Below are 18663 nucleotides of genomic sequence, written 5' to 3' on the forward strand. Positions count from 1 at the left end.
ACACACACAGACACACACACACACACACACACACACACACACACACACACACACACACACACACACACACACACACACACAACAAAAAAACACATCCCTGTTATCTTAGGCTCAAGTTACAGCACAGTCCACAGTTTAGTAATACTCTATTACCTGCATTCAAAATGTTACTCATGTAAAGTACAAAAGTATTAGCATCTAAATATACCTAGCAAAAGTAAAAGTTCTCATTATGCAGATTGGTCCATTTGAGAATAATATATATGATATGTTTTATAATTATTGATCATTAAAGTGTTCTCAAAGCTGGTAAAGGTGCAGCTAGTTTGAATGACTTTGTATTCAGGGTAGCTTGAGAATTTACTCCAGGTGGAACTAAAGTCTGGGGGGGCATGTTGTTGTTTTTTTGTTTTCTTTCTTTTTAGATGCGCGCTGCATTTGGTGCTGATGCTGCGCGCGCCTGAGCCAGAAACAGCTCTTCTGGAGGCTGAAGACCAATCAGAGCGCGCATTAGACTTCCCCATCCCGTCTCCCCCACAGCAGCCCGCGCACTGTTCCTCCGTCCTCCGACCCTCACTCTCTCCTCCTGCCCCTGACAGGAAGATGGTACCGTGCACAGAGCTTCCTGCACGTAAACCGAAGGCGTCACTCACCGACTTGCTGCGGGACTTTTGAACTCACCATGCCGTGCTACGCTAGGATTCTCTTCATAGTTTTGTGTCTGATCCTGCTCGGGGAGTGCAGGAAACACCGGAGTCGGAGAAAGCGCTGGTCCGCGCCGGCGGAGAGTCACAAGCCCGGCACGTGAGTACTGAAACATTCTTTATTTTACTCTTTAACTTAAATGTGCCCTTCAGGAACAGCATAGGGCAAAGCGAGGTGAATCACTTCTGATTCCACCCGAGATGTCACATTTACGCACGACTCGGTGCCATGGACCAATCAGCACAGCTTGACAGCACAGAGAAGGGGACAGTTCAGATTCAGATGATGCAGCAGCTTTGTGGATTTTCCGTTCACTTAGTTTCCATCCAGAATGTCAACATTTGTGAGCATGGCCAGGAGCGGTTCCTGTTCCTTTTTCAGCCGAAATCCCCCCTCAGTGAGGTTGTTGGAAACAGCTTTATCTATGCTTTTCAAAACGAAAACATATAAATGGGAATAAATCAAACGGTGCGTAAAATCAGCCCTCCACTGAGCCGGTTCACAATCACGACAGCAAATACCACCCTTCCCTCGGATCCAGTTCTTTATTAGGCCTGCCTTCAGGGACTCCGAACACAGAGACTGAGGAGTGGAGGGATATTCTCTTTGAGCCCGTTGTGTGGCTGCGATTTTCCCCGACTGTGTACACTTCTGTCATTTCAAATAGGATCAAACATCCCTCAGCAGCAGTCAGATTTATTCTGATGTAGCATGAATTCATAAGCAAAACTTGGATTTTAAAGTATTTGGCTATTTTACCACCTGCATTGCTTATTCCATTTTTTAAATGGGTCCTGGTTCATCTATTATTTTCTCCAAATATCGGTCTCTCTACTCTTTGGTCTTTGACTTTCCAAGAACCCAAATGGACCTCTTCAAATTGGATTTATTTTTCAGCCAACAGTCCAAAACCCTAATACATTTCATTTACTGTCATAAAATACTCCAAATAAGAGCTAAATCAGTGTTGAGAAGCTAGAGCCAGATTATTTTTGGGCCGTTTTGCTTAGGAAATTATTAAAAATGACTAAAGGAAGTCTCAAATATTTATCTGACGATCTTTCTGGTAATTGATTTAACAACCCATTGATTCAGCACAACTTCATACAGTTCAGCACATATTCTGACCCCTTCAGGATCACCATGTAAATGTTAATATACAGAACACTACAACCTTATCAATATTCATCTTTTAGGGAGTACAAAGCAATAGCAGTAACATTTTATTTTAATTACAGTTCTATTGCAAATAATATCTTTAAATTAGATGACTTAGTTTGCCCTCCCCCTTCCCTCGCTGCTCTCTTGTTAGTATAAAGCAGGCTTGGGGAGTAATGGATAGATAACTTAGTTTGCCCTCCCCCTTCCCTCGCTGCTCTCTTGTTAGTATAAAGCAGGCTTGGGGAGTAATGGATAGATGACTTAGTTTGCCCTCCCCCTTCCCTCGCTGCTCTCTTGTTAGTATAAAGCAGGCTTGGGGAGTAATGGATTACATAATCATGATACAAAAAGTAAAAGGTAACTGTATTCCCTTACAATTAATAACGTAATCAGATTACAGTCACATTTCTAAAATGGTGGATTACTATCAGTAGTACAATGTTACTAAAAACTTAAAAGATCATATAGTGTTTGTTGTAAAGGATCAGATGTTCTCTCTTCTCTGTGCGCTGTACTGTTCTGTAGGATAATACGTTAAGTGTGAATACGCCTACTGCCTGAATCTGCTTTATGGTTTTACTTTCTTTGCTTCATTCGTTCTGTTTTTAATTCAGTAGGTGAACATATGTTCATAATATAGTGTGTGTGAGCTTAACTGTGTGTGTTAAACTGTAGATACATTATGCATTTTCAGCTCAGATTTTATTTCTGCTTTTTTTTAAACTGTCATGTGTTTCAGTGTTGGTGTATGGGCTGCTGCCTGAATATGCTGAGTGAAAGGCAGCATTTCCTAAAAATAAAATCTCTGAGCAAATGACAGATGTTTGATATTAAATATCTTGGTTTCTTCTTTTTCTAAGGTTACATTGTTCTGTTGTCTTACCAAATACACTGCCCCTTAACCCTGCTATAAAGTAGTCTGCTGATGTTCTGTGTGTTTCTTTTTTAAACAAATCCCCTGTGCAGACCAAAAGTAAAAATGAATGTCTGTAATAGAAAGCCTGATATCTCCTCGCCTTCTGTGTCAAATTATTAAACCCACATCAGTGCTCTTCACTGATGCACTGGGTTTCATATTTGTTTATTACCATGAACACAGAAATACTTAATAGAGCACCAAATGTGCATTCATTGGCCCCTAAAAACAGTCCCCAACAATGTCCTCTTGAAATGAGTAACTCTAATGACACTCCCCTCTCTGTCCTCCTGCCTGCTGGCAGTCCTCTGTCCAAGAAAGTTGCTGATGGAACCAAATCCAAAAAGCTGAAGACCAGCCATCTCCTGCGTATAGATGAACATGACTTCACCATGAGGCCGGCCTTCGCAGGTGAGATCTTTGAGCTCCATGAGAGACAAGTTCTCCCTTCAGAACCCTGCAGCTGGGTCAGAGGCTTCACCTCCATGTGCAGTACTGCCTTGGTTATTATGATGGGAGTGAAGCAAGGAGCCAGGTGATGTAATATAAAGAGCAACAGAGTGTGTAGGAGGGTGTGGGCTGTGGGGGGGAGGGGGGGTCTAACAAACACTGGACTTTAACCCTTGAGCTCCGGTGAAACCAAAAGTAAATGTTATCCTTTCCTTAACTTAAATACCTAAGTTAACCTTTATCACGTATATCAGGTGTTTATGTCATGTACATAACATATATATATATATATATATATATATATATATAAACTATAAACTTCTTTAGCTTAAACGGCACAGTTCATGTTTTTCTCACTCATATTAGGAAATTAGCAAAGATGAAAAAAAAAATTGCAGTGAAAGGAACTTGAATTACTCTGAATTATTATTATCTTTTGTTTTGTTTATTACGTTATGTATTTTAATTAAAATATAAGCTTTGTACTGCATATTTCATATATAAACTAAGCATTTTTTGCAGGCCTAAGGTATGCTATGATATATGACACTAATATCTCTCACAAAAACAGAACACTTTTCTTTTTGCACAATGAAAACTTGTTTTTTTCCCTGTCAAACTGAGACCACTTCATTCCCAATGGACAAAATGAATTAAAATAGGAATAATGCTCACAGTATAATATTGGCTTATGTGTAATCAATAGTACTGTAAATGGACATTTCCTGTAACATCCTCTGGTGTTCTTTTTCAGTGGCTGTACTCTTCATCATTTTAATGGTCCTACGTCAACGGAGGGACATTGATGGAGAGTTGACTGTATCACGAGCTCCACTATTAGGCAAAGAGCGACCTCAGGGTCGATACTATGGCGTCCCCTGTGATGCAGAACCTGTGTATGCTGGCTGGTGAAACAGAGGACCTCATCTTAGCTGTGCTTGGTATCTTGTTATGGGTCCCAACTAAAGACACAAGAACTGATTGAGGAGTACGAAGTTAAAACACTGGACTGGTGCCTTGAGAGTGCTCTGACAATCCACCAGCTTTTTAAAATCTGGTACGTTTTAATATATTACAAAGAAGCACACGTTTTTTTCTGAACTTTTGTAGTTTTACACTGGTACAATTGTTCCACTCAGAGACAAACACGCTTCTTTTGTAAACTACGTTAATGGATTATGAGAGTTATGTTGAGCGGTGAAAATAGATGCGTTCCTTGACTTTGTGGGAACCTCTCTGTCTTATGAAAAGCACTTTTTTTACAGAGGTAATTGATTTACTTCAGACTGATGTGTTGATAGACTTGTGGTTACTTCCAAAAACTCTTGTAGTTCCACAGCTACAGAGAGGTGTAAACTGGTTGCTGCCATGGTTGCTGATTGTTTTTCATGTTTTCATGCTTTTTTTAAAGTTATGTTTGTATAAAGGAAAATAAATACAAATAATTAATTTGAGCCTCATTTCTCACTGTTTTGCACTTATTTGAATTTGATTGCAAACCTAAAATAGAATATATGTTTTAAATGTATAGAAAATGAGGCAGTATTACACAAATTCACCCAATCCTGGAAAACAACTACTATCATAACCAGTAAAAAAAAAAAAACAGGTTTTTAAGTTTAAGCCGGCCTATTCTGTCAAGACAGCCTGACCTTGTCAGAGCCTCACAGATGTAGTTTTTTTGTTGTTGGTACAAATCATCTTAACTAGTATTATTTTATGGTGGTGTAAACTTGAGGGGTCTAAAACATGGAAATTGTATAATGTCCCTATCCTCAGCAATCTAGATCTTATTTTTCTATTGTATGCAATTTCATTCTAGATTAAGTGCCCTTCATTTTTGTATAAATAGTAATGTCTGACTTTTGCACATTGGTTTTAAAACAATATGGACCTCTCTAACTACATATATTTGTACATGTTGTAGCTGCAAAATCACAGGTGTATTTAATAATGTATAATTTCATAAAGTGCAGATCAAAGTCATGTTATTACACTGAACAAAAATATAAACGCAACACTTTTGTTTTTGCTCCCATTTTTCATGAGATGAACTCAAAGATCTAAAACATTTTCTACATACACAAAATAACCATTTCTCTCAAATATTGTTCACAAATCTGAAAAAATCAAGATGCTGATTAGGCAGCATGATTATTGCACAGGTGTGCCTTAGGCTGGCCACAATAAAAGGCCACTCTGAAACGTGCATTTTTGCTTTATTGGGGGGGTCTGGGGGGGTCCGAAAACCAGTCAGTATCTGGTGTGAGGGTTAGGGTTAGGGTTAGGGTAAAGTTGTGAATCGAGTGGCCTGTGTTCATCGTCCATAACATACGCCTGCCCATACCATAACCCCACCACCACCATGGGCCACTCTATTTATTAGTATCTTAAAGGTCCCATGTCATGGCCATTTCTACTGATCACAATTCCATTGTTGAGGTCTACTAGAATAGATTTACATTGTTCCAAAATCACATTGGTTTCTCATACAGCATCTCTGTATAGTATGTGTATTCACTCTCTGTCCTACGCGCCTTGTTGGAGCTCCGCGGATTGGTCCATTTGGACTTTGTTATGTCAATAGGACCCAAAAGGAAAAAAGAGAAAAAGAGAAATCTCCAACGAGGCGTTCTGGGGCAGCATGGACACGTATTTTCTGTGTTAGAGTTGTACTTGCTATAGGGTGTACTTTGAGGGTTTGTGACTTTGCAGACCGTTTAAATGCAGAAAAAGCTACATAACACACAAGGGGACAATAACCAGAAAAGCATATGATGGGACCTTTAAATGATTATGTGCATATTTGTGTGTTTTTTTTGTCTCTGGGATCTTACAGGTATTGGTCATTTTTACAATAGGTATGTTTATCGGTTGCTTATCTGGTATTTGTTTATTTCTGGTAAAGGTTGTTGTGCTTACTGGTGCTATCCCTGCTTTACATTGAGACTTAGACATGTCAAATTGCATGATTTGAACTTGTAAAGCAAATGTCCAGAAAGTGTTAACAATCAGGAGTGTCTGATTCGATAAAGATTTTTAAGATTTTCAACAGTTCAACAAACAACAATTTCATTAAGGGTTAGGAAAATGTGTGTGTTTTTTTGTATTCCTACTGACACAATAAAGGTCCACACAATAAACTCTTTGTTAGAGTTGGGAGGAAATCATGGCTTGGGTTTAGAAAGCAACTTTTTGAAGGTTTTGTGAACCTTTGGTAAAAGAAAAAAAAAAAACTCAGTCCAGGAAGAAAAGTGTTGCTATTTCAGGGTTTTCATATCCCTACTTTTCAAAAAATTACTTTAGAAAGGTAAACCAAATGAACAATTATCAGAATCAATGATGCAGTAAATCCTATTTTTCACCTGACTGTATTTCCTGCAGGACACCATGTGTAGGGACTGTCTGTTTGCCACCTTCTGTCCGCCCTGCAGCTGGGTGCAGATGTCCAGCGAGATGAGGAGGAGAAACCATTAAGTCGTCCTAGTCAGTGCCAAGAACATGAGTTCTCTCCTGCCTCCTGACCACCACCAATTTAAAAAAATGTCTAGTATGTAGATATATCATTTTGTTTATTTGTGTGGGTATTATATACTGATTTATTTATAATTTTTTCATCCTGAAACTGGATGATTAACAGGAGGGCTATTTCCTTTATAAGCAATGCTTTCTGCCCTCCCACTTCTACATGTTTGTTTGTTTGTCGGTTTCATAAATTGTCTCTACTAATATTAAATTAAAAAAATATTGCAAGACACTGATATTTCATACACACACTCTCAACGTCCGATTTTAAATGAAAAGAAGGGAATAAGATGATTTTTTAACACTTTATGGAAATACAGCATTTTGTGCATGACGATAGAATCTGACCCGCGGAGCTCGAGACGGTCAGACGGCAGCAGTGATATTCAGCAGTGTGTGGTTTAAGAAATATCATTTACAGAACTCTTAGATTGGAATCTTATAATCAGTCCCCATCGGCAATGTAATACAAAGCTTTGTTATCAAACATGAGTTAAATGTTGAGGCAAAAAAGCATTACAAGAAACATGGTGTTACCACATAGCATTGTGGGTAGTCAAGTCATTATGACCATAAAAAAAAAGGACAAATTAACTATTTTGTATTAAAAATCTAGAATTCTGAAACACTCATGAAAGGAAAATTAAAAAAAGGTTAAAACTATTTTGGAAATTAGTGATTATCCAAATTATGATCCAAAAGTCTATGATATCAAATGGACATTACAAGATGTAAAGGTGTTCATGTTCAGTACATCCTGACAGGTTTGGGAACATTTTGTCCATGTTTCCATCTATATATGCCATTTAAAAAACAAAGATCAGAATCTTTTCAAAATAAGAGTTCTATTGCAGCTGTTATCTGCAGCAGACATCCATTTCAGATGGATAGATGAATAAAAAAGGGCACATTTTAGGCAAATCGTCATAATATTGTTTTAATTGTAAGTATGGCCAACACAAGCCATACAATACCATAAACCATTAACACAATTTGTTATAATACAGCGGGATAGAAAAAATAACTTGTCTGCCGCTCATCCAAATTTTATTTTTCAAATTATGGAACAAATGGAATGGAAGAACAAAAAAAAGAGGAGAAAATAATATTGGGGGAGTAGAGTATAGGTCCCATTGTAGTTATCATTATAATAATTGTATTTGGAAATATCCCAAATCAATCAAGGTGGTCTGTAAATACCTACATTGACTATTTTGATTAAATTCACTGAAATAAAGTGGATGTGGGTCATGAGCCACTTTTTACTTTATCTCCAGAGGAAAGAATTGAGGAAAAAAAGAAGAAATAAGGCCACACGGGATGTCAAATAAAAAAAAAGTAATATCACATAAGTAGATAATAATAAAAAAAATATGAGAGGCACTATGAGTATCCTCTCTTATTACAAGGAGGGTGACACTGATATACAGATTACTAACATATTAAATTAGACATTTAAAGGGGACATATTCTGCAGGTTTTGGGTTCATATTTGTATATTGTGCCTCTACTGTTTCCATGCTTTAATGTTAAAAAATATCTTTATTTTTCTCATTCTGCCAACTCTTTTCATGCCCTGTCTGCTCTGATTGGTTAGCTGGAGGGCTCTGTTGTGATTGGATAACAACTTAGAGACCCCCCTTATCACGCATTATGTGTTAGAGCGTTAGCCAATAGAAGCGCGAATGTTACATATTGGTGTCATTATGTTACGGAAGTAAAGTCCAATGGAGGTGTTTCAGCCAGGAGGGGGGGAGGGGGTGTGTGGGAGAGAAACTCCCTCTGGGAACACAGGGATTTTAGCCTTTGCAGACCATTACATACCATACAAACCTACAGAACACACTATGGGAAGGGGAACCCACAAAAGCAGAATAGGTCCTCTTTGAATGCAATCCTTAAATACCAGTACCAAGATCTTTTATTTTTCTTCTTTCTACGATGTTTTATTCGCCAGCTAGTCCTGTTGTGAACCCGGAAATGTTAGGTACCCCAAAGTGTTACGTTAGAAATGTTTAGTAGGGGTCCCCAGCACATAGAAACTGGGAGTACAAATATGGCCACTTTCTGGTTAATACTGCCATTTTATAACTATTGTTTACATAGGCTATAATGCCATATATCTAAATTAAAGAAACTTATGCTTACTGTGTTCCCAACATATGCAAGTTAGCATCCGGCTGTTTCTATGTGCTGGGGACCCGTACTTTACATTTCTATCATAAAACCTAGGGTACTACATTTCCGGTTTTCACTATGCTGGCAACTAGACTATAATGCAAGTAGGGGCAATAACGATAAAGTATCAATTTTAAACTCTGTAATAAAGAGATGATTCAGCGTATACATTCTTGTCTGTTTGTTGCTCGCACAGTCTAGAATAGAGTGGTGCAGTGACAAGTCCTAAAACCCGGAAGTGAGTTAGCATTTTGCCACTTCCGGTTCCCTCGTCTCAAGAGTCAATGGGATTTTTCCATAGGATTTTGGAAAATAGCTATCCTATGGAGAAATCCCATTGCTTTTTTGTCGACGGAACCCATGTGCAGTTTATTTCCGGGTCGGCCTACAAAAATACGTCATGCCTGCACCACTCTATTGCTGATCAGACAGGCTCAGCATGGACCTTAACTGACTGTAAAATGAACTGCCATATGTACTAATGATGGCCTTAATTATCACTGTGACACAATAAAAGAAGGAGACAGTGTTAACAATGTATCCCTTTGTCAGACTTATGACAAAGTATGTAAACTCATATACAGTTGGGCAAAAAAGTATTTAGTCAGCCACCAATTGTGCAAGTTCTCCCACTTAAAAAGATGAGAGAGGCCTGTAATTTTCATCCTAGGTACACTTCAACTATGAGAGACAGAATGGGGGGAAATAATCCAGGAAATCACATTGTAGGATTTTTAATGAATGAATTGGTAAATTCCTCGGTAAAATAAGTATTTGGTCACCTACAAACAAACAAGATTTCTGGCTCTCACAGACCTTTAACTTCTTCTTTAAGAGNAGTATATTGGACACAAGATATGTGCAAATGTATTTCGTTTCCTATCCATGTTGACGTGATTTAATAGTGGGGGGGGGGGACCTAACCTCCTCTAGGGGGGTCCTCACCTCCCCGGGAAGATTTTTTTTTAAATGTTGAAGTTAAAAGCATCAATCTGGTGCACTTTGAGAGCAACATTAGGAGATCTATGGATACATCTCTCAACATCCATATGAAACGGAACTGGAAGCAGATGTAGCAAACTATAATGATCATATAAAGATGTGCCTTTACCTCACTGGTTGGAGAAAAAGCATCTTATATTCGTTAGCATAGCTAGCTAACCAGATGCTAATAACAACAAAGTTATTGACTGTATGATCAGTGTGACAGATGAACAGATCGCCACTGGGTTTACAACTAAAGACACAGCCACGCAGAAACTGCGGCATGTGTACGGCTCCTTATGGGTACTGCAATTTTTGGAAGTGACGTTCTGGTGCTCCCCTGCCATGCTCCTCTGTCAGACGAGACATATACCACGTGATGACACGTTAGGCTCGTGTTGTGTTCAAGGACCCTGACCTTGGCCAGGAAAAACAGGCACTCGCCTGTTTAATTTGTTTGCGGTCTAGATTTCTTTCATTTTTTTCTTTTTTGCGTGTGTTTATAAATTACCTCGAGGGCCGTAGCAAATGGTCTCGCGGGCCGTATACGTCCCGGGAGCCGGAGGTTCCCCACCCCTGATATATACAATCCAAGCACACTGCTGATGCCGAAAGCCCCGCTCCTGCCGCCCGCTTGCAGCAGACCACACTTGAAAGTGTGCGGGGGATACGCCTGGACACGTCCACGAGCAACAAACTTTCAACAAAGATCGCTAAATGGGTGGCTACATCTTGCAGGCCAATTAACATTGTGGAGGACGAGGGACTGCGTGATATAATTCGGATCACATCCAACGACTGCACTTATGAATTGCCTTCCAGAGCCACCACTGTGTCGAAAATACACAACTTGTATGAAGTCCAAAAAGCGAAAGTAGAGGAGGATTTAAGAAAGACCACCGGAGACTTTCCAGGTTGAATTGAGAATATTCGTAATGTTCAGAGGTTGTTGTGTTTAATATTAATGAGAATATTTGTCATTGTTCAAAATGATAACAAACAAACATTTGCATAAAGCATATTTTTCCACTCATATTTTGATAAGAGTATTCAAAACTTGAAAAATACTCCTAAGGTACATTTATAACAGATAAAAAATGTGCGATTAATCGCGATTAACTATGGACAATCATGCGATTAATCGCAATTAAATATTTTAATCGACTTACAGCCCTAATAATAATAATATAAGAATAATAAACAGAGCCTCTCTTTTCCTCTTCTGGCAGCCCAGCGGCTGATCTCTGAGCAGGGGCTATTTCATCGTTATCAGAAAATCTAAATCAAATCAAATCTTATAGGGCGTACACACGGAGCCGTTTGCCCCCTCAGAGCGTTCTGTTTGCAGATCTATCCACCTTGGGACCCGTTATCGTTTCCGCGTTTACGTGTCGGCCTCGTGTGAACGAACGGGCTATACGTGAGAGAAAAGTAGCAGATACAACCCGTTTTGTCCTCGTGTAAACGGCACCTTAATAGAGATATTTTATCATTTGTTGGCTGAAAACACAGAATCATCTATCAGAGTGGGCTTTGTTAACGGTGCAACCCATCATAACGCTCTTAATTAAATAAGATAAATAAAATACCAACCTATAAAAGTCTGCTGTGCCTGTGCATTTCCCCCTATGCGTGGGGAGCATGAGTGTGGATAGCTGGAACCATTGGCACCCATCCTCACTTCTCTTCACTTGCTATTTGGGGTCCCCCCTCTTGCTGAGTCATTCTGCTCAGACAACGTATTCCTCTCAATCCTCAGTCGTGGGTCAGGCACGGATCCTCTGAAGTGGCCTCAGAGCCCCGGGCCCAGCCTGCCATACCTGGAGGAAGAAACATGAAAGAGCACAGAGAGAACAGTAAGAGAGATGATGAAGTCAAAGAGAGAAGGCCTTTTAAAATGTTGCTGACTAACATCTCCCAGGGATTGCAACATGATGCGTTTGGACTGTTTGGACTCTGTCAAAAGATAATGAATAGCCAGGGGCGTCAATGTTAAGAGAGCTAAACAAAAGGACATCTATTACAATCTATCACACTGTTTCAGCCACATTGATTAAAGCGCCATCATGAATCAATTCTGCCATGGCAATATTGAAAGGCCTGAAATGCAAAATAAATATGATGAGGAGGCTTTTTTAGAGTGACAGTCTTGAGGACTTTGTGTTCAGGCTTTGTTGTATCTTTAATCTTCAATGGTGACTTGTGTTAACAGAGACTTCCTCTGCTCAGCCCTCAGGAAACTCAGGAGGCAGTGGCAGTCAACAACAAATCTAATGCAGATGTACAGTGAATCTTCAAAAGGAAGGTACAACACACTCTGCATATACTCCCTATCACACTCTTATTTAACATTGCAATTAGAAATGTGGAGGTTTTTCCAGGTCTATGTGCATTCAGAATATAATTATACAGAACATTTAGGAAAACTCATTGACCAGGGCCATATCAATTTGAGCCAGGCAGCTTAGTTTTACATTCTCATTTAATTACTATTGAAATATCTCTAAGCTAACTTTCAAGCTATGGATCTGTAGTCTGATCACGTCAGTACTGTCAGACTGAAAACTCAGTGAAACTCTTTTCAATGTGAAAAGAAATGTAGCGCATTATGTGAGAAAGAGAAGGTCAATATGACAATATATATTATAAGATGATACAAATATGTCAGGGATGTTGCCATACAGCAGTGGTAGCTTTGCCATTAAAACATATAGTTGCATTGGGCCATTGTGTGCGCATGTTGCCTATTGAATATGTAATATGTTTTTGGCATCAATGGGATGAAATACTTTGACTTGTAGGGATTTAATTAATTGCATTTAGCCAAACAAAAAAGACATTGCCGTCTGCTTTTTTTGGCCAATTAACAATTTTCCTCCAAGCTTTCTTCAAAGATGACATTTTCTACAATTTACTGTAGGAAAGCAGATGCAAATTAATCAAATGAATGATGGCTGAATTCCATTTAGCTACAGCTTCAGTTGAGTAACTACTTCTATAGGACAAAATATTTTATTAGTGTTTTCTCATTGATATGGTTTGGTCAAATAAACATTACTTTAAGACAGAAAATGTGAGCGAGAGAGGTCAACTGCAGCAAATAGCTACACATCTCAGCACCAGTCAAATGAAAGGTGCTTGCAATAACCTTTCTGCTCTCTTCTATGTACTGGCCCTGGCTCCGGTCTAACAGAAAACAGGGCACCTCATTAGCTAAGCGCACCATCAGGCTATTAATTACAAACTGAGTCTAGGTTTATTTTTAAGAGCAAGCCCATTGGAGATCAAAACTATTTTGATTGTTTTCCAAACCAGAGGGACAGTTTCTCAATTGTTCAACGCCACTTACATCTCGGGTAACTTTGAATAAATATGCTCATATGTGCCCATGATCAAGAGACTTGGAAATGTAATTCTCTTAGCTCTGACCTCTACATAACTACATATAAAAATAGTGATATATATGTTCACATTTCATCTGTTTTTCATGCCAGACGGAGAACTTGAGTGTGATGGGAAATCTGTTTTATCTCAGCCTGCTAGTTTTTCCTGCCTGCCATACCAATAAATCATTGTGTCTGCCCCGGTAGAGCAGCACAGCCCAGCCTCCCAAGGGTTCAATGGAAAACCAAAGCCTCTTACTCCACACTCACCAACAGTCACACTGGAGCACTCCAATAAAAATGTTGGTTGATCTTTATTTCATTAGACCGCTTTAAATAAGCTCCATCTTCACAGGGAATTCATTTGGACAAAATTAGAAGTTTAATTTGAATATGGAGGAGAGGAAGAAGCCCTTGAGATGTATACCGCCTTGTTTAGAAAGGGGATAGAGGGGTGGGTTCCTCAAAGGAGCACAGCAGAGGCGGAATAAAACAAAGCAACCAGCACATCAATCGAACAATACACTGACTCCCGGCTTTAACTCATTCAAATGAGTGAACCAAATGTAACTTTAGCTGCAGTGCAGAATTCTAAAAGCATAATTTAAGACAGCCATTTCCTTAAGACATGCACTGTTCAACATGAAGCATCTCTGACATAATCTCTGTGATTTCGACACTTTCCTGTAGTTTAGACTGAAACAGTGTGCTGCTCTGTTGGGCTCGGGCGGGGGGGGGCCGAGGAGGGCAGTTCCACAGACGTGGGGTTGGGGGCAGACACCGGCCGAGCTGGACTATATGTCCCTAATGAGAGGTGACAGCAGACACTCCCTGCCCCCACCTATCTCTCTCTACATACACAAAGACATATGCAACCTTTCAAAAGGGCTCAACTTGCCTCAGACACTCGGATCATTTTCTTTTATTTAAATTAGCCACTTGCACAGGTTTAAAAGACAGAATCCCAGACTCCCACAGAACATTACTATACAAAACTGCTTAGCACAAGAACAGGTCTGATGTATTATTCAAATGACAGTCAGGGCACTTTATCAATCATTTATGTGGATTTCCTCATCATGGCAAGAGTAGGGGGAAGCAGTAGGTATCTGGTTCTCATTTCCTGTCTGAAACCCCAACAATTCAGGAGCATGTTCTTATTATTTCAAAGCAGGTTTTTACCGGCCATCCCCTTATCCAGAGCTCTGCTAATGAAACACACACAGCCAATATGTTGAATCAAAGTGACAGCTGTAATGAAGCTAGGGCAGCATGACAAGTCTTCAGCAATCAAAAGTAATGTGGAAAATGACTTTGGCAGTGTAGCAGATGATTGAGAATTTTATATTTCTTGTCTTTCTGATTATTGTAGAGTAGTTGTCCCACTGATTTGCTCAAATGGCACAAAGACACCTAGGTGATGTGGTCCCACTGTGAATTCTATGAATGAAATGAAGTAATCACCACCTTTTGACAGTAATCTTTGTTAGGCTCAATGACACAGCCACTAATCTTACAAAGAGGAGCAATCACTGTGCCAATATCACATTCAGGCCTGCCTGAAAGAGCAGCAACTGTAGAAATACATCCCCTCAAAGCACTATTTTAAAATTACACAGTAGCTGTAAAGTGCAATAAATGTGTCAGAGCTCTTAAATACACAGTTTGATATAATTTCATTAAAAGGGGATTTTTATTAGTCCACTGTTGGCTTGTTATTATTTCATGAAGTCCCAGCCATCACACTGATCCTAGGAGAAGCGTAGATAATTTATTTTGTGGCCCAGCATACAACTATACAGAAGAAATGCAGGCAATATGTCAACTAATCCATTGTTAGCATTTCAGATGATATGTTTAAAGGTATATCAGAAAAAGGAAGGTTTTGCTGACAGTAAAGCTTTTAAATGACCTGTACGGTTAGAAAATAGAGCGTCAGATATTTAGACTGTTTGGATATTTGATACAATCAGAAGGGGACATTTTAGGCAATGCAGGAGTGAGCTGGAACCAGAACCTTCTGCCAGAGTGACCTCCACCGTACTGATGTGTCCGTATACATCTCGCAACAACATGTGTAAGGGAATATGGACTGCATGTGGATAAAAAAATAAAACAGAATAAATGACTCTAAATTAAATAATGATATTTTTTCTGAAATGACAATTCAGCAGCAGAGCAGACCGTTTAACTTGCAGTGTTTACAGTTAATCAGGCCATTCAACTGATTACAGACTCTCTACCAGGAGAGCTACAGGAAACTACAGGAGTCAGAACGGACTAGAAAACAGCAACACACTGAAATGACAGACAGACAGAGGAAACAAAAGTCTCCACAGTGATGACTCATGGTGGGAAGCCTCGGGATTAGCCAGTCAACCAACAATATGAACCCTAGTGATGAATATTTACCATTTCACAGACTATGTTGTCAGCTGATAGTATCTTTTTTGCTCTGCAGGCCATTGTAGGAACATAAAAATGAGGGCTTCACACATGAAAATGTATCAGCCTTAACAACGTATTTTCTTTAAGACCTTTGGGTTAACACGAGGCCACCTAAAGTGTCAACAACTGAGCGTATGAATGACATTCTGAGGAAAACAAACAAACAGGGCCATCTTTTTAATAAAGAAATGTTAAGTTAGCACACACTAATGACTATATAAACACAGCCTGGCAGTCAACCTCAAAAGAATGAATGGCAGCCTGGGTAACAATGAGTGCTCATTTTAAGTGAGTTGTCAATGCTCCTTGTTGAGTTCTCCATCCAACTGGCCAGGGTAAACAGCACTCAGGCCAAAGTCCAGCTCATTCAGTCACTCTGTGGCAAGTACTTGCAAGTTTGCAGCCTTTCATGCTTGTCGTTGACTTCTGAGCATGTAAGTGCAATAATTACATGTCATTATATTGCCCTGGAACACTGACACAAATACTTAACCTGGTAAAATGACAACCCTCTATGCTGCAGAGCGCAGTGAATGCACCTTTTCCAAATGAAAAGACAGAGTGATACACAGGTTGTCTTTCAGAGGGAGGCAGGGTGTACAGAATGCTGAGTCTAGCACGAATTTCAGTGAGATTACCACAGGATTACCACAGTGTGCATATGGCTCTTCAGCACTTAAATATATGGTGGAACTTAAATATATTATACACCTTGTTAAAGAAAAAACAGTAGGATTGGAATATGTTGTTGGCTCAGGCAAATAATAAACTATGAACAAAACAGAATACCTACAACCTGACCTTCAATTATAAACTGGATATTTGACTACTGGAAATTATTATATGACTCTGATATCAATAAAACATTTTCCACAAGTATGCTATATTGCAATTAATGGCAGGCCACATTGTTGCCATAGCACAACCTATCAACAACTATCTGACACCGAGGCAATAAACAGCAACATGTAGGTGTATCTGCAGAGTTAAAATGTACATTCATCACGAACTTTTCCATCTACCAAGCCTCACAAAACGGAGGAAGTGTTCCCCTCTGTAAGCAGTGCATACAGAAAATAATCATTTGCGATGGCTTTGTTAGCCATACGTTTACGCGGAGCTATTGTTGCTCTTTGGCTATCGGGGGGCTATCGGTGCCCAGCGGAAGCCCTAGTTAAAAGTGCCTGTACGAGGAAAAACCAAGTGGGTTGTTTGCCTCAGCTGATAAAAAAGGGAAGTAATGTCCAAATATTTGGCGACAGCCTGGCGAGAGGAGTCATATTCACCCCAGCCCTGTAATTAGTAGCATATCCTAGGAGGCTAGGGTTAGCTATCTCTGCTCTGTGTCGCTTTGACTTTACCGTTAACGTTCTCCATCGGAAACAGAAATGTACTTCGAGCAGGATGCAATTCAACTGTTTAGAAACATTTTTTACCAGAAAGTGGAGAGCTTCGTGGGCATTTTTTTACCTTCGTATCACCTCGTAGTTCAGACAGTACTCCGACCCAAGTTGTCCCTGGCAGAGAGAGAAAAAATGCAGCTCAACACCTTCTTTTTCCAACTCTGCTCATTACGCACGGCTCGACGTCAACGTCCACATTTGATCCCTAATATGCGACCATTTCCACTTGCATCGACTTTCTTGCAAATTTCCAGCAATTACCTAGACTAAAAACTACACCAAAGCCATTTTTATTTTCGGTTCGGTTCGGTATTTCCCCATAGTAGCACAACGCCTTGTTGGGTGGTTGTGATGGCCTATCCCAGCGCTAACCATTTCAAGATAGCCAGATTAGGAAACGGTGTTTCCGGTCAGACTTTCAAAATAAAACATGGAATGTAACCATTTTGAATGTGTACATTACAACAACAACTTTATCTGATAAGAGCCATTTCTATCGCGTGTTTAGTTAAACCCTTTAACTAATGCAATTGGACCAATTATCTTTTTGCCAGTCTTGTAGTCTAGGCAAGCCTGCCCTGCGCCTTTATTTGCTATATATTTGGAGGCCAAATACCTTTCTTTCCTGTATCTTCTTCAGCTTGACAGGTTCTCAATAGCTGTACGGAGACTGGTCAAGAGGCCCGTCAGTACTCTGAGCTCTTTGTGCAATAACAGAATTGCGAGTGCCCCCTAGTGGTGTATCTGCGGCAATGAGGATTATGGGAGCTTCGTATCATTGTCAAGATGTCTTTTAAATCTTTTCACAGTTACATTCCACATTAACATTCCTAATGTGTCCCAGTTTATTTGCTGTTGTTATTATGTGAATAACATCACATATATCTCAGAGAAAAGACTCAAGCTGTTGCCTAGCAATGCAATTCTGTTAAAACGGTATATAAATCTTCCCTTTACGTTTCCCCGTAGATGAGGATGTGGGTTTTAGGGGGGCAACATAACCAGTGGAAGAGCCTACTTAAAATATCATTAATATAAATTAAACATATTGTTAACTTTTAGCTATGGTGGCTTCAACATGAATTTGGCCATGAAAATGTGCCACTTACACTTAAAAAAAACATCCGATCGACCCATTACTGGTTGAAATGAAATGGTATAATATCGTATTGTCATTTGATTGAAGTTCGTTGAGCGTCCTGTTGAGGGCGACACATTACACCCAGTGTATAACCAAGGCCAGCTTTCCTTTTTGATTATTTTAAGCCTATGGCCACCATGGTCTTTTTTGCAGTTTTGCTGCAAACACGAGCCGATTTGCATTCAAACGCCCCGTCAAATTTGACATAATAACATAAATGTGAAGTGACACTGAATAAGAAATCTGGAAAAACTGAACTGAATGGGACTCCTGAAAAACCAAAGACAGGCTGTGAATATCTTTATACTCACCGGCCTGCATGCTCTCACATTAATAATTAAGGATCCTAAGCACTTTAATCAAATGGTA

General features: G+C 39.5%; 1 protein-coding gene across 2 annotated transcripts in view; it reads right to left on the reverse strand.

Annotated features, from left to right (window-relative positions):
- btbd7 (BTB (POZ) domain containing 7) overlaps positions 1 to 17510 on the reverse strand; it is a 34911-nt gene extending 17401 nt beyond the window's left edge. For both annotated transcript variants that reach the window (XM_010767004.1, XM_010767003.1), the window contains exons 1-2: positions 17221 to 17510; positions 11513 to 11739 (exon numbers count right to left, since the gene is read on the reverse strand). In XM_010767004.1, coding sequence (XP_010765306.1) covers positions 11513 to 11594 — 82 coding nt within the window. In that variant the 5' untranslated portion in view covers positions 11595 to 11739; positions 17221 to 17510. The remainder of the gene's footprint in view (positions 1 to 11512; positions 11740 to 17220) is intronic.
- Between the last annotated feature and the right edge of the window lie 1153 nt (positions 17511 to 18663).

This window comes from Notothenia coriiceps, unplaced genomic scaffold (assembly GCF_000735185.1).
Source record: "Notothenia coriiceps isolate Sejong01 unplaced genomic scaffold, NC01 NC01_scaffold00004049, whole genome shotgun sequence".
Taxonomy (NCBI): domain Eukaryota; kingdom Metazoa; phylum Chordata; class Actinopteri; order Perciformes; family Nototheniidae; genus Notothenia; species Notothenia coriiceps.